Below are 22,106 nucleotides of genomic sequence, written 5' to 3'. Positions count from 1 at the left end.
CGTCAGCCAGTGTCACCGTGCAGGGCTCACCATCCAGCAATTAACTGACGGCCGGCCGGGCTGCTACTAGACCCGGCAGCACGCTCCTCCCATCTCACCGCCCAGTGCGGTCATGTGACCTGCAGAGCACGTGACTGCTAGTTGAGCAGCACTACCGGTAGCGGCCCCGTTCTCGCCCGGGCGGTAATGTGACATGCAGCCTCCAGGGATGAGGAGGATGATGCCGGCCTCCGGGCTGCTGCTTGCGCTATGTGCGGCGGTGCTGGCGCAGGACGTGCCCCCGGTGAGTGACCATGCAGTGCTGCTGGCACTTGTAGTGCCCGTGTGATGAGTGACAGCGGTGCCGGCTCTGTGACTCGTGTAACGTGCTCTGCAGTACCTGGTGCTGCAGTGTATGGAGGAGACAGTTGCTTCTTGCTGTAGCCCTTCAGCACTGCGTCACTGCTGTATCTTCCTGCAGAGGGCGCTGTGTGCGGCTGCAGTCCCGGGGGGCTCCGCTTTATATCGCTACAATTTCTGGGTCCTTACAACTTTTTGGGGATTAAGCGATGCAATACTTAGTTGTGGGGTTTTGGGGAGGGGGCACCTCCGCAGGCAGCAGATCAGTCATTGCTCCATGCAGCGGCAGGCCGTCCTTTATAGACTTCCGCAGCGTCCGTGTGCGACTCAGTAGGATTGTCATGCTTGTATAAAATGAGCAATAAGCAACCAAATTACGGTCTGACCGTCAGCTGTTCACTCTGTACGATTATCTGTCAAATTTGAAAAACTGGCAATTTTTAATTTTTTTTTTTTTTTTCAAACTATAATTGTTCTGTGTGAACGCACCTTTTAGGGTTTTAAATTTTTTTTAATGCAAGTAGAGCCGGCATAGGACTTGCTAACAGCAGGAAATGTCTCGTTTCAGTACACTGAAGATTGCAGAAGTGGAACGTATCCCCCCGCCGGACCCACGTAAGTTCTGGTTACTCTATGCAGAAGTGAAACCAGTATTTTGTGCAGCTGTCCGACCCGCCTGTAGGGGGCAGGATCTGTCAGATGAACATGTCTGGTTGCTGACTTGTCCTGTGTGGCTGTATGAAAGCTATAAAGACAAGCGGCTTTCAGACGTATCTGCCAATCCTTACAACTAACCCGTCCAATCACATAGACTCAATCGGCCAACCAAAATCTCACTTGCTACGAGCTGTAGGTCACGAGCCAGCAGGGGGTCTTGAACTATCTACGGTATGACTTTGGATGTGGTTGATGCAGGCTGGATGCACATGTGATCCCCGATACCGTTAAGGGCAGCCCCAAGCATCAGGGTAAGGGCAGATTTGTCTGTGCCTGGATGCTTCAAAAAAACCCAGAAATGAAAAGACAACTGCAGGCTTCAAATGGAGACACTAGAGGAGTACCGAGCAGTGTAGATGTAATTCACGTAGCTACAAAAGAGGAAGCAATCTGCTGCTACTAGCTGCAGGCAGTGTCTGTGTGTTTCTCCTGGTCCTTCTCCTCTCCGAAGACTTTTAGGAGCAGCGTGGGTTGTCTGTTCACACTGTTACTAGAGACTGACATGACTTAACGGGCGGTGGCCAGCAGATTAGAAGGAAGGGAGACCTCTAGTGGCCAGCTCTTACAGTGACTTTCATTTTACTATTTTTGCCATTTTACGCTTCTCTCAGTGCATTTCCTAATAGAGATGAGTGAGTATACTCGCTAATGCACATTACTCGAGCGAGTAGGGCCTTAGCCGAGTATCTCCCCGCTCGTCTCTAAAGATTCGGGGGGCGGGGAGGAACGGAGGGGAGATCTCTTTTCTCCCTCTCTCCTCCCCCGCCGGCCCCCGAATCTTTAGAGATGATCGGGGAGATACTCTGCTAAGGCCCTACTCGCTCGAGTAATGTGCCTTAGCGAGTATACTAACTCATCTCTATTTCCAATCAAAATTGCATTTTTGGGGGGTTTTTTTATCCCCCCCCCCCCCCCCCCCACTCGCGGAGAATAAATCGAAGCATGCTGTGATTTTGTTACGCATGGCCAGCTTCCATTGAAGTCATTGGAAGCTGGCCATCCCACAGCACTGTGGAGGTAGCATGGGATCCGCGTCACTCCAGAGCGCCGGCGGCTACTGCGCATGTGCCACGGAGTGCAGGACAGCACATCCACAGCGCTGTGCAGAGCCGCCGGGCATCCCGATGAACTCCGCTGCGGCAGTTCTGCATGCAGGGTCCATCCCACCTGTGTGCAGGAGGTCTAAAAAAGAAAAAAACCCTCATAATTCCCCTCCCCCATGGTTCTCTATTGGGTATTTGATTTGCATAAACTGGATGTGTAGCCACGCCCCATCTTACATACATGTTATAAGAGTATCACACCAATACCAGAGCTGTATCTAAGCTTCATCACACTTATACAGGGTGTCCAAAAATGTATAAACACTTTACATGCTTATAACCCGCTGGGAGAGAGAAATCCAGACTGCTGCAACGGAAAACGGGCTTACGTACCCATAGCAACCAATCAGATTCCACCTCTGGAAAATGGCCCTAGAGACCCAATTGGTTGCTCTGGGTAACTAAACCAGTCTTCCTTTGCACCAGTTTTGACTTATCTCCCCCACTTAACTTCCACCCCTTTTCGGGCTGAACTGCTTAGAGATAATGGGTGAGGCCGTGCCGGGCTCCCACCAGGGGGAATGTATCCTAAAGTTCTACCGAAGGCTGAAAACCCAGTTGAAGCGTAAAGACCCTTTCGGAGTTTCCAACTAATCCACCTCCAGACTTCCGATCACTCTGATTAGAGAGAAGTTTGAGGCAGATGGAACTGTTCAGAATGTCCACAAGGAACGTTCCAGAAGACCGCAGACATCGACGAGCCCCACGAAGCAGGAAAGGTTGATGGAAAAGTATCTCCAGAGTCCAAGAAAATGTCTGCGACAAGCGGGTCACGAGGCGGGACTCTCAAGAACAAGTGGCCATCACTGTCATTGGAGAAGTTACATTCCAGGATAGTCGGTGCTCTCAGATGATCCGGGGAGGGCCGGCCTGTGAGGGGTACGTGGTAAGATGTGCAGAGGATACAGTTTCCAAGGAAGATTTTTTTGGAGCAATGAGGCTACATTTAAATTAAAGGACTCAATTAGTCATAATTGCACCTATTGAGAATCCACATGTTATGGAGGATCATCATGTTATTGACCAGGCGTTACAGTGTGCCGCGGCTCATCGATGAAGGGAGTAATTGGACCGGTCTCTTGTGATGCTACTCTGTCTGGTGTCGTCTCCTTGGACTTGCTGCAATCTTTGAGATCACGTATTCATGAGGATGAGGAGCTATACTTCCAACCAGATGGAGCCCCCCCACTACCATCATGGTGTAAGGGCCTACCTGGGTGACTATCCACCAAATAGATGGATTGGACTAAGAGGTTTTGTAGAACCCTAGAGCCCCCCGCTCACCAGACCTCACACCACTAGACTTTTTATGGGGATACTAAAAGATAGTTTACAGTTAATGAATTGCGGTCCGCCAATGAGCAAAGGTGCAAACCGTTACTAACTGAAATGATTCTTGATGTTTGTGGTTCCATTACTTCACATTCTCTGCAATGCCGGGACCAGAACGGTCCTCTCTCACACGCAGTCTGACCTGTTTGTTTATTTTAATTTCCAGGTCTGTCTCTTATCGGCGTGGCGTATAAACACCGCATATACGTAATTGTCGGTACAGCTTTATTATTAAATAGGGTCATATCACACGTAATACATGGTAAGGGCTCATTCACCTGACCGTGATTTCAGGACGTATTACGCACATGATGCACGGCCAAGGTGAATGGAGCCATTAAAAGTACGTGGCCTTTCATTGATCCATTCACATTAGCGTATAGACATTGTGTTTAGATACGTGCAAGAAATAGATCGCATCACGTCGTATTTCTCCACGTACAACACTGCGCAAGTCCTATTCTTTTCGATGGGCAGAGTATGCAATGCGGTCCATACATAACATAAGGCTTACTGGTGGCGATGCATATGCAACCTCCCTATAAAAAAGAGTCACACTGCGCATGACCACACGTGTGAGATACGCAGTCATGCGCAGTGTACTTGCCACATGTGGTCATGCGAATGAGACCCAAAATAGAAATGCTGCATGCTTTTTTTTTTACGCACGTACTGTAGTGTGAATGGATCAAGAAAGATCGCTGTACTTTTATTGACCCTATTCACCGCGTATTATGCGCACGTAATACAGTTAATTTACGCTTTTTCTGAGCGGTCTTTAGAAGACCTAACCCGCCATACAGGGTATAATTTGCTGTGATTGAGTCGTCGCCCCTTAGGAGCCGCAGACCTGCTTCCTCTGAGTGATGCGTCCTGCTCTTCGGTCACTCCATAATTGGGCAGGCTTGTTCTGGGACGACAGTGACCTATTCACAGTGGATTACCTTCACGCTTCCGCTCCGTGTGTTATATGTAACGACTGACGCTGCTTTGTATGTGTATTTGTGGTCCTCTGTGTTTCCAGTGTCGCTAATTACACACAGCCTTTTCCTCGTTATAACCCTCTCTGCCCTCGCAGGTTCCAGGGACTCGCCCCCTGGTACACCGTCAATCTGGACCAACCGCCCAGTGAGAGATGGAAGAAGATCATAAGTGATAAGAAACAGCCGGTGAGTGCGAGGAAGCCTTCATGTTTAGTCGGTTAGCTGCTTTCATTTCTACGTTGAGGGTTCATGTCAGGATCTGTCTCTCTCCCCCTCTGTAGCTAATGGCGATGATCCAGCAAATTAAGGACCTGGTGAAATCCATCTTTCACAGTGAAAAGCTTATCGACTTGGTAGATACTAAATTGGTAAGTTGACTATTTACAGCACAGAGATCACGTGAAAACGGGTGTAGAAAACTCGTATGAATGAATAGAGCGATTCCAGTGGCCTCGGGATACAATATACGACATACAAGGGTCTTTCCTAAGCCATTATAACTTGAAACCAGACTCAACGTACAATGTCGGACAGTCCGAATTATGTGGCACGTGTGCTGGTTGGCTTTCTAGTAGCGCCTCTCTACAGTACAGTGTGGTACTAGAAGTCCTTACCTGTGCCAGGTAGAGCGCCTCCTTTGGACACCAGTTGAGGGCGGCTCCAAGTTATTATTATGGTGCACTGTGTTCTGTACAGACCCCTGAAGAAGCTCCTGTCCTCACCATAGAAAGTGATTTACAGCTTCCAGCACCTCTTTTAGATGCAAGGACTTGCTTTACCATTACTTGTCTGCTTCCTTTTCTTTAATCTTCATTTTTGTATTCCTTTTGGTTGACATTTTGGGGCTTTGGAACCAATTACTAGTTTTTTATAAAATGATGGTTTCAGCATACAGTTACACATCCAATGGTCATCCTAGACCAATTAAAATGTATGTGGAGGGATCTTTGTTATCTTTATTAATGATGGCCACTTTTTTAAAACTTTGTAAAGTGGCTCAGAACATGCAGATGCTTAGACTCTGCCATCAGGGCTGTGGCAGCGCTTCATAACTGGAGAGACTACACTGCCAGATCCATCACACAATGTACACCAGCGGCACTGGACGGAGCCCATTGACTCATGATGGAGGCTGTCGGGTTCTAATGAAATACCTGTTACTTCCCATCAAAAAGTGGTGAATGTCTAAGAGGGTCTTGGCCTTCAGGGCCCTTATTTAAAGGTTACGGACCCCTTCGCTGAGCGCAGCAAGGAGCCAGCGGGCAGCGCTTGTAATGACAGCTAGATAACCGCGCTGACTGTGAAGCCATCTAGTTAGGTAGTATAATGAAATTATAATCAAAGCGGACATTGTCCCTGAGGTTTGACAGCGGTGGCCATGCATCTGCACCACTGTGCCATTCACTTCAGTGGGAAGTGCTGGAGATGGCCAAGTTCAAGCACTTGGCAATCTCCAACAGTCCCATACACGTCAGTGGGACCTCTGGTGATTGCTGAGCACATGAACTCTGCTATCCCCAGCAGTCCTACTGAAGTGCATGGTGTGTGGCCACCGCTGTCAAAATTCCGGGACTCGCCATGTGCTTTTTCTGTAGATCTGTGGGGTCCCAGTGGTTGGAGCCCACTGATTTGCAAGTTATACCCCGTGGATGGGGGATAACTTGCTAAGATGGGAATACCCCTATTGACCAGCTTAATAACGTGTCCCATTCCTCCTCCATCATAGTCTTCTCCGTGATCTCCTCCTTCACACCCCCAGTAGGGCCACACATCGCCGCTTGACCAGGTGTCTAATGCCTTCACCTAACAGCGCCTGCGATGCTGTTACTTTGGATCAGTGAAGCCACAGTGTGGCCAAGATTTGTGGCTTGTGATGCAGTGCAAATTTGAGTCTTACGTCATCTGGTGAAACCGCACTTTCATGCCGAAGGAAATGTGCCGTTGGAACTCTGATTTCTAAGCCTAAAATAAGGAGTCCCAATGTTTTGCTACACGGTCTCCTGTCCATAACCTTGTAGTATAAGGAAAGCTCATACACGATATACTGACAGCCATGTATACTACCCTGTTTCCCTGAAAATAAGACATCCCCTGAAAATAAGACATAGCATGATTTTCCAGAATGCAAAATGATTTTTCAGGCTTTTTGAGGATGCTTGAAATATAAGCCCTACTCCAAAATTAAGCCCTGCTAACAGTTAATTAAAAAAGTAAAATTAAATAGTGTCCAGGCAGCTATACATGTAAAAAAGTTAAACCTTTTTGAACAAAAATTAATAGACACTGTCTTATATTCGGGGAAACACGGTATCAGAACCCAGGAACCAATGTTACAATATGTGTTTATCTTGCAGCCAGCTCTTGTCGGAAAACTGCCACCGCCTTTTGATGAAGAAATCAAGGGAATTGCAGAAGCATCTGGACAGCCCCTAGGTATCTATAGGCTGCAGAAACCGCCGGTTACATGAAACGTACTGCAGCTGCTAGTAATCTTTTATATGGATCAGGAAGACCACCCAGAAGCCGTAGGGAGACTTGGGACCTTTAACAAAGGCATCGTTTTCCGCACCGAAAGCTGCAGTAAATTCTGCACCAGAAACACATGGCTCTGTGCGTATTCTGAGGCAGAATGCCAAGTTAAGCCAGTTAGCCCTGCAGATGTTGATGCAGAATTCCGCTGCGCCCCAGCGAGAATATTCCTATTCCACCCGTGTGAAAGGTCCCTTTTTAGGATATGCATGCTCCTCCAGGAAAATAATATGCAAATAGAAAGATGGAGCAATGCCTCTATAGCGCCACCTACTAGACTGCCAGCATTCCTGCAACTTAATGCCAAACCGTTTACATGTTCTGTTCTCCTGGATGCTGGATTGTTCTCACAATGGAAGAATGACTAAATATAAGCTAAACGCTCTGAGCATGCACGGTCCTAGAAGTCTCCTCACTAGGTGCTCTCTAAGGAGAAACGACCCTTCCTAACCTGCGGCCCAGGTCTCTCAGTCGGCAACCTTGTGTTCACTCGTGAGGGGCAAAACCCCAGTCATTGTTACTAGGCCTGTTAAACTGTCTGACATTAACTTGCAGGAATGCTGCCATCCAATAGGTGGCACTGTAGAGGAATTGTTCTATCTTCCTATTTGCATAACCTTATGTCACATAAGTGTTCCCCATGTACGGGACGGTCCTGTTATATCAGTCTCTGCCTTCATACAGTTATATCCCATACTGCAGTATTGTAGTTACACCTTGAAAGACAGCCATCTTGTCTCCCTACTTAAAGGGGTTGTCTCGCGAAATCAAGTGGGGGTATACACTTCTGTATGGCCATATTAATGCACTTTGTAATATACATCGTGCATTAAATATGAGCCATACAGAAGTTATTCACTTACCTGCTCCGTTGCTAGCGTCCTCGTCTCCATGGTTCCGTCTAATTTCGCTGGCGGCTTGCTTTTTTAGACGCGCTTGCGCAGTCCGGTCTTCTGCTCTGAGCACGAGCCGCTTCAGTGTGCTCGCCGCTACAGCTCTTCTGCGCATGCGCAGATAAGCTGTATCCTCACGGGAGTGCGCTGGAGCGGCCATTCTGCTACCATCCTCTCTTAGAGGAAGGTGCAGAGCCGCCCACCCGAGCCGCCCACCCGAGCCGCCCAGCCCAGCCGCCCAGGTAAGTGATGGGTGACGGACTGACGGGGGTGACGCGTGACGGTCTGCCGCTGGGGCCCCGGGGCCTGCCGCGGGGAAGTCGGGGCTAGCGCCGGTTACCTGCGGCCTGGCGGTGGGTGACTGGTCGGCCGCGTTCAATCCCGGGGTCCGGTCGGCGGCTGCGGGGCGTCTGGTTGTCAGGGAGACGCAGCTGGTAGCGTCTCGGGAGCGCGCACGTCGGGCTACAGCAAGCGACGGGAAAAGAGCTGGCAGCCATCTTGGGGAAACTTTTTATAAGTTGCTGAAACGCTGGAACTGTAAGTACAAACCATCTAGAAAAGTCATTTACAGGGGGGCTTAGTAATGTTTGCTTAATTAGGGGGACTGGGCAAAAAAAAAATGTCACTGCTTCCTCGAGACAACCCCTTTAAGTGTCAAAATCCTAGTTGCTTTGCTCCCGTTGGGAGGCAGCTTGTTCCAGAAACCTCCCTGACTGTCCTCTCCGCTGTGGAGGGTGAGAAGCTCTGCCAAAGTGAAGAACTGCAAGTCCTGTAGACATAGCTGACCATCTTCTAGCTTTCTCATATGTTTGGAGCTTGTAGACTCTTCTCCCTGGGCATTCAGAAGACCGTGTCACTTGTGTTTCATAATAGGTGAAATCCTGCTCTTCAACATCTTCTATGAGTTATTCACGGTGTGCACCTCGGTGGTGGCAGAGGACATGTCTGGTAAGCTTTTTCTTGCCTTGTACAGCCTGCATCCATGATCGCTGACTTGTCTTATTTTAATCTCAATCTGTTTAACATGCAGGCAAGTTATTCCATGCCAGAAACTTGGATTTCGGATTATTCCTTGGGTGAGTTTATTAATTTCTTGGCAATTTGTAACCCCTTCTCAACATGCGCCATACCTGTATGGTTCACATCAGGTGTCATTGTATGAAATAAGCTTGGGAGCCAAGGCTGCTCCATACTCGGCGGGCGTCTGCCATCTTAGAAAAATGACAACCGCAATTAGAGACCACTCAGATTGCAGTGCTTAACCCTTTAAATGCTGCTGTTCATTCGAACAGCAGCATTTAAAGGAAGCCCGTGAGCTCAGATATGCTGTCCAATCTGCAGGCAGCATGTTATAAGGCAGGAGGAGCCGAGCAGATTGATATATGGTTTTGTGGGGAAAGATTCAATATAACTTGTAGTTTATACATTTAAACCTCCGCTCCTTCTGAGCTGAACAGTCCAGTGGGCGGAGCTATCAGTGATTGATAGCAATCTGTGTGTAAGTGTACATACAGGGGCAGCTGTCAATCACTGATAGCCCCGCCCATTGGACTGTTCAGCTCAGAATGAGCAGTAAAATATAAGTGCTACTGAATGTTTCCCCATAAAGCTATATATCAAGCTGCTCCTGCTCTGTAACATCAGGTCTGCACATTGGACAGCATGTTCAGGCTGACAGATTCCCTTTTGAAATGCCCTGATGAGATTTGTGATGTGCCGAAAATGCTATACTATAGTTGCATTATACTGTATAAGCGACCAATGATTTAAAGATCACAATCTCTATGGGGACTTAAGGAAAAAAAAAAAGAGTAAGGCCTCCCTCACACAGGCGTTTGCAGAAATGCAGCGTTTTTCAATGCCTCGTTTACTGCAGATTCAGCCCAGTTTCCGCGGCGGTGGCATGCGTTATGCCAGGGTGTTGGCTGCTGATATAAAAAAAAAAATCAATAATGCAGGGACCCTGATGGCACCTGCGGGGTGAGTATTTATTTATTTGTTTTTCTCTCAGGCAGTGTAGCTAGGGCGTTTAGCATTCCAAAAACACGATGCCAAGTTGTGCCGCGTTTTCAGCAGTGCTGAAACCGCTGCCCATTAATTTTAATGAGCAACGTAGGGCTGAAAACGGCCAAAGATGGAACATGCATGACTGTCAAAGCGCTGAGCTTTGACGCTTGTGTGAACAGCCGCATTGAAGTGAATGGGAGCCTTGTGCAGAGTTTAGCGCAGCGCTGAAAAAGCCATGCGAAATGCTGAACAAAAACGTCTGTGTGAGGGAGGCCTATAGGTTTGTTTGTTTTTTTTCTTGAATAATATAGAATAAAAGCTTTCCCAGTCGTCCCATCAAAAAATAAAACACACATTTTAAAACTGCATAAAAACTGGTATCTTTAAAAGACCAGTTTATTAAAATATTAAAGAATTAGTCCTGTAGAGTAAAAAAAAAAAGCAGTGTCAGAATTGTGCTTTTTGGTCCCCCACCTCCAAGAAAAAAATGGAATAAAAAGCGATCCAAAAGTTGTATGCAAAAAAATGGTAGAAATTAAAACTATAGGCCCACACACAATGACATCTGTGAAAATGTAAAGACGTTATGGGGGTAGAAAGATGGTGACAGAAAGCAAATATTGTATGCTATTTTTAATTATTATTTTTTTAAGCTGTACTGCATTTTGAAAAAGCTACTACATCTGGTATATTTGTATTGACCCAAAGAATAAAGATAACATGTCGGTTTTTCTGAAAGCCATAAAAACAACCACCTAAAAATGATACAATTGTGGTCTTCCCCCTCACCCGCCCCCATTTCACCCCACTTAGAAATGTTTAATACATGAAATGTTAACGTTGAAACATACAACCATTCCTACAAAAAACAAGCCATCATGTAGCTATGTTGCCAGAAAAATGGCAGTTGTGAAAAAGTGGGGAAAAAAGGCGAAAAGGGTCATGGATAAAGGGTTAAAGGGTTTTTCTGGGATTCAATAAGTTTTGTCCTTGGAGGAAAATAACAAAAATAAGAGACTTTGTACTCTCCTATTAAATTCCTCTGCTGTTGCAGCTCCACACCGCAGTCCCCCCTGCCAGGATTGGTGTAGCTGACTGCAGCGATGATGTCATATCTACAACAAGGAACTGTTGTAGCCAATCAAAGGAATCCTACAACCCAACGGGACTACCTGGCCAGTACTGATGTGTCCCTGCGGTATCCTACATGCATTCACATAGAGCTACCAATTCATGCTCTGATATTGAAGACAATGGCCCAGTATGGCAGCTTGCATGAAGGCTTAATGAACCTTTAGTATTGGTGGCCTCGTGTGGGAAACAAAAGGGTGAACTCCAGCAGTACATGCATGTGGTCATCCGCCAGCCACACAGGCACCTTGTTGATGAGTGGGGAGGGAGGTTTCAGGTATTTGCTCATAGCTGTAAAGGTTCTTCCTACATGATTGATCCTGGTTTTATGGTGTTCTCTCTATACATTGGCTCTTCTCTCTCGTTACTCAGGTGGGATGTGAAGAATAATTCGTGGACGATCACGGAGATGCTCAGACCTCTAGTTGTCAATGTGGAGTTCCGCAGAAACAATAAAACCGTTTTCGTGTCTACGAGCTTTGCTGGATATGTTGGAATGTTAACTGGAATGAAACCTGTAAGTTAGTTTTATGCAGTTACAAACATTGGGGGACATTTATAAAAGCTCGCACTCCAAAAATTCTTCATTTATTTTGCGCAAGTCGCACTTGTGCAAAAATGTGCAACTTTTTAAGCTTTCTCAAAAAGTGGGTGTGGCTCATTGGGAGGTCGTGAGGCCACCCCACAAAGATAAATTTATGTATACTTTATGCCTGAAGCTGGGGTAAATTATGACAAATGTGTGCCAGTGGAAATTATATGAAAGGCCCTTTTACACGCAAAGATAATCTTTCATACAACTTAAACATCTGGCCGACACATTCCATTGTTCTCCTCATGGCTAGTGTAAACATGTCGCTGGGAAAATATATCCTGCAGTCTATTGAAAGATGAGCGAAATACATTCAAACGGAACGTATTTGCTGAGTCGTTCACAACGATGCCCACGTTTACATGGAATGATTATCGCTCATTTTCAGCCATTTGGACGTACTTTATGCGATAATCGTTGAGTGTAAAAGGGCCTTCAGACAGGCTTTGGAAATGTTGGTCTTGGTAAACGGACACTGCTGAACAGTCTAGTAAGTGTTTTCTCACCTCTGCAGTGCTCAGTACTGTTGACCATTGTCCTCCATGGTGCAGCTTCTGAGAGTATACTACCGAGAGAAGAAGAGATCCTGCTCCCCTAGGCGTGAAGTCTCCCAAACACTGCACGACAGCTAGTGTCCACCCACCAGCTCAGGGACGATTGAGTAGAGGCAATACAGCTCACAGAGAGGATAAATATACAAGTCATATAGTATATGTATTATACATGCAGTTTTTGCCTGGCTATTTCCAGCCAATTTCTTCCTCACCGCTATCAATATTTTCTCTGCAGGGGATATTGACTCTCACCATGAATGAGCGCTTTAGTCTTGATGGTGGCTATATTGGTGAGTCGTTTCATGTAACTAGAACGCTTCAGCATTAAGTAGGGCTAACAGGCCCTCGCTGCAGTTTTCTCATGGACTTTCTCCTGTTATACAATTTTATGCTTTTTATCTCTCCTATCACTTCTCTAATTGTGTGAATAACGTGTTCCACACCATAATGTCTTCCTGTGCGCAGGCGTCCTGGAATGGATCCTTGGAGTAAGACAAGGGGCTTGGATGAGTTTTCTCACTAGAAGCGTGCTGGAGAATGCTACAAGGTGTGCATCCGTCTTGTACTATTCTGTTCAATGTAACTGTATTGGCAGCGGGTATGTTCAGCACTGATTAGCCTTAGTTGTATAAGGATGTACTCCAGTCCAATAGGACGTTCCCCCCACCCCCCACCCCTGGGGCTGGACGTGGAGCAGCAAGGACAGGGCAGTATTAAACTATTTATTTTAAGGCTGTTTAAAAAAAATTAAATAAAATTAGTCCCAGAAAACCGCTTAAAGGATGCAGGACTCCTGTTGCCGTGTAATGACTCTGCAGCCATTTTTAAGTTCCTCGTCCAAATGCCAGAATACCTCTGTGATGCCAAACTTGCTTTCATGGGTTTAAGTGTGTTTGGGTAGCTCTCTGTAAGCATGATGGCTTTGCTGGTTCCTCTGGCGGGTAGCATACGTTATATTGATGATCTCAGCTTCTTCTTTACGTCATTCTCTGTTTATAGGCCAGTATCGCACTGCAGTGACCATCACTTATGTACAGGGTTACTAGAAAAGAAACATTCAGCCTTATGTAGAACCCAATCTGTTAAACAGGTAGACGCGCAATATCTGTAGTAGCATATATTTGGGATCAAAGGTTTTGGGACTGCAGCTTGACGTGATATCAAGCGGCAGATGTTTTAGAACAATGGTGGTTTATGTAAAGGGAAAAGTTAGCTGAGTCGCCTGTAGAGGAACAAGCGGATCGCGTTCATGAAAAAAGGACATTTTTTAACTTGGTTATACAGACTTGGACATTTACTAAAAAAAAACATGCAAGTATTGGGCTATACTTTGGTTACTATAATACTTTAAAAGTGTCTGTTTCCTTTGTAGTATCCCTGTAGAATAGGTTTTCCCATATTTCCACTTGGCCCCCACCCTGAGATGTGTTCTAGGAATTCCCTTATAGCGATTTGAGTGTTTTACTTCAGTTCATGTTATTTTATGTCTCGCACCAACTAGTTATGAGGAAGCGAAAACTCTTCTGTCAAAAACAGTCATGCTTGCTCCTGCTTACTTCATACTGGGGGGCAACCAATCCGGGGAGGCCTGTGTGATCACACGCTCCAGACAATCCTGTCTTGATATTTGGGAGTAAGTATTTGGTCAGTGAAGAACCTCCCCTCTGTGGTATAGTGTTGTAGAAGTACTGATCCGGTGTCTGTGCATTTTAGGCTTGATCTTCAGAAAGGTCAGTGGTACGTCCTTGAAACAAACTATGACCACTGGAAGCCCCCTCTTCCTATTGATGACAGAAGGAGAGCAGCCATGAAGTGTATGAATAGAACCACCCAAAAGGTAATTTAGTATTGGTGATTATGCAGCCTTGAAGGTTACGGACACCTTTTGTAATGGATGCTTTTTTTCCTTTTTGTATCTCCACATACCAAATGGGAAACCATATCACTGTAGCCGCTCTGGGTGGGAAGAAGCTGGCGGAGCCCTCCTGCTCCTATCCCTGGTCCCAGCAGCTTTGTAAACTTTTTTTTTTTTTTCTGAAACGCAAAAAAGTTTCAAAATATGTCTTATTTCACACGGGCTACAAAATCATCACTACAAAACACATGTATGTGAAGCCCAGGGCATCCAATGGGTTCTTTCACATGAGATGTTTAGTAGCCTGAAAGAGCCCGTTGGAAAGCATGGGCTTCACATACATGCTTTTTGTGCCGCAGGATAGCATGCGGAGCCGGTATGCCTCCATGCCCGAATGTATCTCCTCATGTATCCAGGATAGAGGCGGCCCAACCGGTGTACTAGAGCTTCCTCTGAATTGTACAGTTTTCCCCAATAAATTATCCTTTCACTCTAAGGGCTAATGCACACGCCCGGATTTCCGCTGCATGAAACCTACGGCATTTCACGGCAGCTATTAGGTTCTATTGAACCTAATAGCTCAACGTACACGCTGCGTAATTCTATGTCCTATTTGCCGCGGGAATACTCGTGGACGGCTTCCATTGTAGTCAATGGAAGCCGCCCGTCACGCTAGACGTCTGCTGTCATATGACACCGACGGCGCATCATGCAGGAGCTACGTAGCGGATCCGGAGGCGAGTGTGAGGTCTTTGAGGGGGCACCGTGACGGACTCCGCTGCGGTATTCCGCTTGCAGAGCCCTTCACGGCCGTGGGCACGAGCCCTAATATTGTAATCCCTTCCATATAAAGTTTCATCTGCTTCTAACTACTGCACCGAGGAGGAGGAGTTTTTTTTGTTTTTTTCCCCCCCTCAATTTGCAAACTTGTTTCTTTCTTTTAGGTAAAATAACTGTTAAAGAAAAAAAAAGTTGCACGTAGCCTTTTAAGATACTTGTAGATGTTTCCAGCTGTAAGAGTATCCTGGCATTTCTGCCTCTGCGTTTTATTACATATTATCCCTTGTTCTCTCCTAAAGCGCTGCATATTTGTCTTACAGAATATTTCGATTGCCACAATCTATGATATGCTCTCAACAAAACCTGTTCTTAACAAGGTATACAGTTTATCTCCATTTATGTTGGTTCCACAGTGTTTTGTTTTTTCCTTGGGAAGGTGTGGATGGCATCATTACATGCAGTGGCCAGATGAGAGTTCAAAGTCTACCTACATTTTAGGGTCTGTGGCATGTTTATCAAAGGCATCACACACTATATTAGGTCCGTTTTCTCCATTTGCTTCTCAAAGCTTAAAAAAAAAAACTTGAGAAAGTGACAGTCCTGCCAGCATAAACACCCACTGCCCTTTGTGTCGCCTGCATACTGGTCCTGTACCCTTGTGTTTGGTGCTTTAGGGTATTTACCAGCCTCTGGGTGACCACTATCTCCATACATGGTTATGCATGCTGTACAGTATGCTGCCTCTTCGTGCTGCATAGACGTGTTTAGGTCCATTGCACTCTAGCAGCAGGAAGCACGAGGAAATTGTACTGGAAGTCACGCAGCTTTAGGATAAAGGCATTTAAGACACCAGGGAACGTTCATACACCATAAAGTGTGCACTATCTGTATTGAGAAGGTTTGGGGGGAGCGAGTAACCTTGTGGTTTCCCTGCAGCTTACTACATATACAACGGTGATGTCCGTGTCTGACAGCAAGCTTGAAGCCTACCTCCGGGACTGCCCCGACCCCTGCATTCCTTGGTGAGGAGAGCCTGGAGACGTGAACCAAGCACTGAAGAAGACATACACTGGCCAAAGTATCAAGTGATTCTAAACTGCTGCTAATGTAATCCTGCTCTATGCACTTGGGGAAGGGGCTTTTTAATAAATCAGCTTGTGTGATTACATTTACATAAGGGCACCTGATCCATTTTAGCAATAAAGTCTTTACAATATGGCTGTCCTTTTTAGAAAAATACCTGAATGTGAACCTCATTCTCATAGTTAGTAAGAGGTGCGTCTCACAACGCACATATCTTGCGCGATTTTCTTGGCCGTCTGAAAGCAGGCTGAGATGAGCAAGAAGTGCTCACAGCAGATCTTCCCATGTAACTAGGGTCAGTGACAGCTGTGTGGGGATGACGGATCATGTTAACAATCGTCATCCCTGTAGAGCAGTTAATCTGCTAGTCTACACTTGGGGAACAAGCACTGACCAACATACTCACATGTGAAAATTAAATGTTTCACACTTGTAAGTGCAATCAGATATATCTGTTGGCTGCCATAGTAAATAGGCGATTCTCACATGGACTCGCCCAAAAATAGGACATTCAATCTTAGACTTTATTCACATTTGGAATTTTTATCTAATAAAACACATTGAAAGCAAAGTGTTCCTTTCACTTACGATATCTGACCGTAGCGCAGTTGGGCAGAGGTTTACGTGAGAAGTCGCCCATGTCAATGCACCATCAAAGATAGGCCATCAATAATTGATCGGTGGGGGTCCAACTCGACACACGCAACCATCAGCTGATTGAAAGGGCATCAGGAGGGAAATCCAACATGCCTGAGTTTCTATTCTCCTAAACAGAAGCGGATGCATTCAGGGACCACTGAGAAGCCAGTCACCTTGGTGAATCACATGACCATTGCCATGCTGCGCCCTATGGCAGGCATGGTGACTGAAGCTTGCAGGGTTCACATGGTCCATAAGTGGACATGTAGAGGGCTGATCTGAGTGCCAGCTGTCATGTATGATGGAAGTACAGATGCATGCGACACCAAGGAGTTTAACGGCCTCCAGTAAATATTTTTGTAACACTGTCAACCCCTTTAATTTGGGACAAGGCCTTCATATATTCAGTGACAAAATGCTTTTTAAAAAATCCTGAGGTTTCCTGCACGGGGCCGTATTCATACAGTGGGGATGAGATGCAGACAAAATCACATGCACTGTTGGGGTGACTCGCTGCACTTTACAATGCTGTTGGGGTAAATTTGCAACCACCTTGAAAACGGCTATAAAAGGTACGGTTTTGGTGTAAACACAGGACTCAGACCCCACTCAAACACCAGTATTCGGAAGATAAAACTAGAGCTGAAAGCTTGAGAGAAAGTAGAAGAGTGAGTTTACACGGACACGTGCAGTATCGATCCGAGAAACTCCAACAGATAACAGCTGCAAAGATGCAAATTTTAGATGTGTGTTAGGTTTTACAAGAGAAACTCATCTCATGCGTGAAAATCGCCAATTATTCCATATGGGAGCAAAAAAAAATGTCATTGCTGTTGCATGACACTTTTATGTACATCCGAGCACAATGCAATTTTTTTTTTTAAAGCTGCCATAGGGAACAACGGGCGATATTATTCCAAAATAGGAGAACCTGCAGTTTTTTTCCTTACATCCCATTAAAAACAATGGGTTCTTTTACCATGCGATTTCTATACATTTCACAACACACAGAAATCGTATAGGAAAATCGCCCATGTAAATGCACCCTAAGGTCGGCTTCAAGTCTCGCACAAATATGAAGCCCATTTTTTTTTTAAATGGGGTCATACACAAATTGCGGCACATCCTATCCTGTGCGTGCCCTCGCATCACATCTCTCATTGTTTTCAATGGGGCTCTGCTAGATGCACGCGATGCGATGTTTCCCCACTAAAAACAATGGAAGAAACTCTTCTGCCAGCCGCGGTGGAGGATCACTTCTAACACACAGGAGCAGAAGAAATAGAATTTTATTAGAACTTCAGATCACTAAACCCCTTGAGGAAAATGGTGAAACGTGCGTCGGGGTGCAGAACGCACTACTGGTAGATTTGCAGTCCTCATTTTCCTTTTTATGCATATTGGATTGAATTATTACATATAGTACATACAAGGCCTGACTACTGCTATATGTGTTATGCCGATGTATTGGTCTGTTTAAATGTAATAGATTGTGTGACCCTGTTAAAAAATTTTAAAAAGCATAGTATGCAAGCAATCTTGAGTTCTAATAAAATTCTATTTCTTACGCTTCTGCGTCTTGTGTCTTGGACTTAGTGGTTTGGTGTAGCTTACATTCCCACAGGCAAGAATCTCATGCAAGTTTTGTGTGTTGCAAGATGCCTGAATATGAAATTCTTTTGAATGGACTTATTCACACAAGCGACTTATTCTTCTTCACTGCAAAAAAAGAAAAAAAAAATTAGTCACAGCACGTTCTACCTATTGGCGTTGCCTTGGAACGCCTTGCCCATTGTTTTCAATGAGACCTTTCAAGGCCTCGAATACCATGTTTCACATTGAAATCAGTTGGGAATCACTTGCGATCCTCCTGACACGTGTGAAACATGTGCAAGAGACTCGCAATTTCACAGAAGTGATGCAAGGAGTTTAGGAATAAAAAAACGCAGGCTGGCAAGAACAATATGGGGCTGAAATTCTCAGCTCGACATCATGCTCGCCCGTGTGAATCTGGCCTAACGCAAAATACTGTCCAAATCCTTCCATCAGTGTTTGTAAGGCAAACCAAGGGTGGGACTGAAACAATGAAGCAAAATCCTGCCATAAGGGGCCACGGTGAAGTCTGAGCTTGAACCATTACATGCAGCTCTTTTCATCCCGTAAAATGCTGATCAGCTGAGTGGAAACCAAATGGACCCCACTATAGTCCCTGGGGTCTGTTCTGCGCTGTTCGGTTCAGCCAGGGGATTCCTCTTCCTGCTCCCCGAACAAAGCAGCAAAACTGAACCCCTGATGATGTGAAAGCAGCCTAAGTAACACTGCTTTTTCGCGCACGCACTTTTACTGTACTTTTTCCACACATAAGGCATGTGCATTTGTGCGCAGCAAAATAATAGGCACCGCTCAAAGTGGCCAATTATTCGAATGCATTTCAAATGTGCACAATGTCCTGTGCAACGCGGCAGCATTTCATGCATCTCATAGTCTACCAATCATACTGCGTTTTGTTTTTTTTGCGCGCGACTGAAATACGCAGGAAGATACGCGCAGGTGAACGAACACATTAAAAATCAATGGCTTCTATACACAGTCCACACAAATTTTGCATGCACAAGTCCGCCCATGTGAATCTAGCCTAAATTCTCCATTTTCAGTGACTGTATTCCTAGGGAGTGAGAGAACCGCAGTGACGGCCGCCGCCGAGCAGGTAAAGGGATTGTCGTGGTTACAGAATTAATTTACAAATATCAAATTAGCACATTCTGCGTTAATAGTGGGAGTCCTCAATATAGGATGCTCATCATTTAAATATTGGGTCTTAATAAAGCCCTAAAAGCTGCAATTGTGGTGCACGTGCCAACACTGCAACTTTTTGGACATTTACAATGTAACCTTACACTTGCAGGACCCAGCTTTAGGAGGACCCGTCGGAGTATAGCAAAATAAACCACCTACAGCCCGGAGCTGGCGTAGATTTTCACCTGGCGCATGGAAGTGGTAAATTAAGAGGGTTTTGCCACACGATACATTTACCGCTCGTACCCTGGCAGTCTTTACTCATACAGGCATTTCACACTCCAGTCTTAGTAAATAGGCCCCCATATTTCTCGCTGTGTAGGACCTGGCACATCCACGATCTGTCGGTCATACAATCCTAGAGCTGTAAGGCTAGGTCTACTATATGGCTACAACACAAATCCACAGCCGAAGATCGCAGTCCCGCCCTATCTGCAACTCAAGTAGTGTAAGACTGCTTTCACACCTGTGTTATACCTTAAGTCCATGCGCGGGTCAGATTCCACATGCAGGAGCCCGCAGCAGAATCGAGGCGGCCGGCGACCCTGCCTACCTGTCCGGGTCTTCTATTTTCTGTACTGCGGATGTGTGTGGAATACACAGCAGAGGTTTCTTTTTTGTTTCGTTTTTTACAAACTCCTGCTTCCCCGCGGAATACGACTTTACTTCAATGAAAGCCGTCCATGCGGGAACCGCAGTAAAATGGAGCATGCTGCATTTTTTTTCTATTCGCAAGCGGAAACCCAATTGGTCTCAGCTCGTGGACATGAAGGATCGTTTTACCATAGCATGCTATGGAGCCTTATTGTGAAACGCCCGCTCCAGATTCCACAGCAAAAATCTGCCTGTGGACATTGGGCCTTAGGGCTTATTCACACGTCTGGATATTGGGCGGGTTTTCACACCCGGCCAATATACAGTCTCTCTCTGCAAGGGGAGGAGGCGGACCAAGCCGGGAGTACACTAAGCTCCCGCCCCCACTTCGTCCTTCACCAGTATTTGCAATGGGACGGGGCGGAACTTAGCTCCGTCCCCATCCCACCCCTCCCATTGTAAACAGTGCAGAGGGTGCGGGAGCTCAGTGCGCTGCTCCTGGCCCGCCTTCTCCTCCTGCAGAAAGGGACACCATATATCGGCCGGGCGTTAAAATACGGACGCATGAATAAGCCCTTAGGGTCAGTTCAGGGTTTCCAGCTCTCTGCTCCATTTTTGGAGGAGAGAAACTGAAATAAAAGTAGGGGGAAAAAAGATCTCCCTCCCCCCCCCCCCCCCCCACAGGGCTGTTTTTTTGTGTTTTTCAATTTTAAAAGCTGGATTTAGACAAGCGGAAGCGTGTTTGCGTGTGCTTTTGTGCGCGCATTGTGTATTTTACTGTACTTTTTGTACGTGCAAAAAAAGATGCTCTCAGCCATTGAAATGGCCTATTAGTTTAATGAGCTCAATGTGTTCTGTCCCCGTGCAAATATGCAGGAAAATAGAGCATGTTGTGTATTTTTCTGTGTGACCGAATTACGCACATGTGAACGAACCCATTGCAATCACTGGGTTCTATTTTCTGCGTATTGCGTTTGCAAATTTTTGTGCGCAAATACATTTGTGTGAATCCGGCCTAAGGGTATGTTCACACGGCGAAGTTCACCACAAAATTTTCTGCGTGAATTTCACGCCTGAAAACCATGTCAAAATCTGCATTTTTCTGATGTTTTTTGGATGGGCGTCTGCGTGCGGATTTGGTCCTGACAATCTGTGGGCAGAATTCCAACACGCAAAATTGCATGTCTGCAAGTTTCCTTATCCAGAAGTGACATGTTGGAGACATTGGTTTCCATATCAGAATTTCACACACGGATTTAGCCTACGGACAGGGCTAGATCTGTATGTGGCCCACCTCAAAAGCTGCACCAGAAAGCCAAAGATTTTGACGCAGTTTTTAGAGACAAAGTTCACAAGAAAAATTTTGTGGTGAATTCCGCCATGTTAGCATAGCCTTAGGGCTTATTCCGACGACCGTATATCAGTTGGGTCTTCACGCCCGGTCGATATACGGTGTCCCTCTCTGCAGGGAGAGAAGGCTGAAAGGGACAGGAGCAGTGCACTGAGCTCCCGCCCCCATCCCACCCCCTCCCATTGCTAATAGTGGCAGGCGGCGGGACCTCAGTGCACTGCTCCTGGCTCTTCCAGCCTCCTCCCCCTGCAGAGAGGGACACCCTGTATCGGCTGGACATGAAAACCCGGACAATATACGGTCATCTGAAGCCGCCCTTAGGCTGCGTTTACACGTATTCCTGCATGGCACCGCAATGGAGAAAATTAATCACGGCATGTTCTATCTTTCTGCATGCTCTCGCATCACCCATTGTATTCAATGGGGCTGGTGGCAGCATGGCAATATGTGTTAGGTGCATGCAATGTGATGCAAGGTCTCCCATTAAAAAGAATGGGAGAAACTCTGCGATCCTCCACCGCGGCAGAGTATCATCATAGCACTGAAGCGATGCAGGGCTGTTTTGACATAACGCCTCGCGTCCTTGGGGAATTCGTATGGATGATTTGCGGCTACATACCGTGCTCGCCTGTGTGATGTTAACCTTAGGGCAGCTTCGCATCAGTGTACGTATTTGGGTTATGAACTAGGTTGTTTTTTTTTATTTGTGCATATGCCTGTGCATGGTGCTGTACTTTTTGCACATCAGGGTCAGTTCATACATGCGTGCAACACACCCCTTCCACGATTTTAAAGGCTTTTAAGCCTAAGGAGGTCCAGAAGTGCTCT

General features: G+C 46.1%; 1 protein-coding gene across 1 annotated transcript; it reads left to right on the top strand.

Annotated features, from left to right (window-relative positions):
- Positions 1–115: 115 nt before the first annotated feature.
- ASAH1 (N-acylsphingosine amidohydrolase 1) lies at positions 116–16,031 on the top strand. Its single transcript, XM_066573407.1, has 14 exons — positions 116–283; positions 908–954; positions 4,570–4,660; positions 4,756–4,842; positions 6,829–6,907; positions 8,770–8,844; positions 8,927–8,972; positions 11,407–11,551; positions 12,416–12,470; positions 12,646–12,727; positions 13,682–13,813; positions 13,894–14,017; positions 15,136–15,192; positions 15,752–16,031. Exons 1-14 carry the CDS (start codon positions 194–196, stop codon positions 15,839–15,841), a joined length of 1,200 nt encoding a protein of 399 aa, XP_066429504.1. The 5' UTR covers positions 116–193; the 3' UTR covers positions 15,842–16,031.
- The last annotated feature ends 6,075 nt before the right edge of the window (positions 16,032–22,106 follow it).

The sequence above is a fragment of the Eleutherodactylus coqui genome, chromosome 7 (assembly GCF_035609145.1).
Source record: "Eleutherodactylus coqui strain aEleCoq1 chromosome 7, aEleCoq1.hap1, whole genome shotgun sequence".
NCBI lineage: Eukaryota > Metazoa > Chordata > Amphibia > Anura > Eleutherodactylidae > Eleutherodactylus > Eleutherodactylus coqui.
The sequence above is the reverse complement of the archived record's forward strand: the minus strand, read 5'-3'. Positions and strand labels throughout refer to the sequence as shown.

Bases quoted from the DNA above. Each gene is read 5' to 3' on its own strand.
- ASAH1 (XM_066573407.1), top strand. From the start codon at position 194: ATGCAGCCTCCAGGGATGAGGAGGATGATGCCGGCCTCCGGGCTGCTG. The intron at 4,661-4,755 runs GTGAGTGCGAGG...CCCCCTCTGTAG, and splicing joins TAAGTGATAAGAAACAGCCG to CTAATGGCGATGATCCAGCA. The intron at 8,973-11,406 runs GTGAGTTTATTA...CTCGTTACTCAG, and splicing joins GATTTCGGATTATTCCTTGG to GTGGGATGTGAAGAATAATT.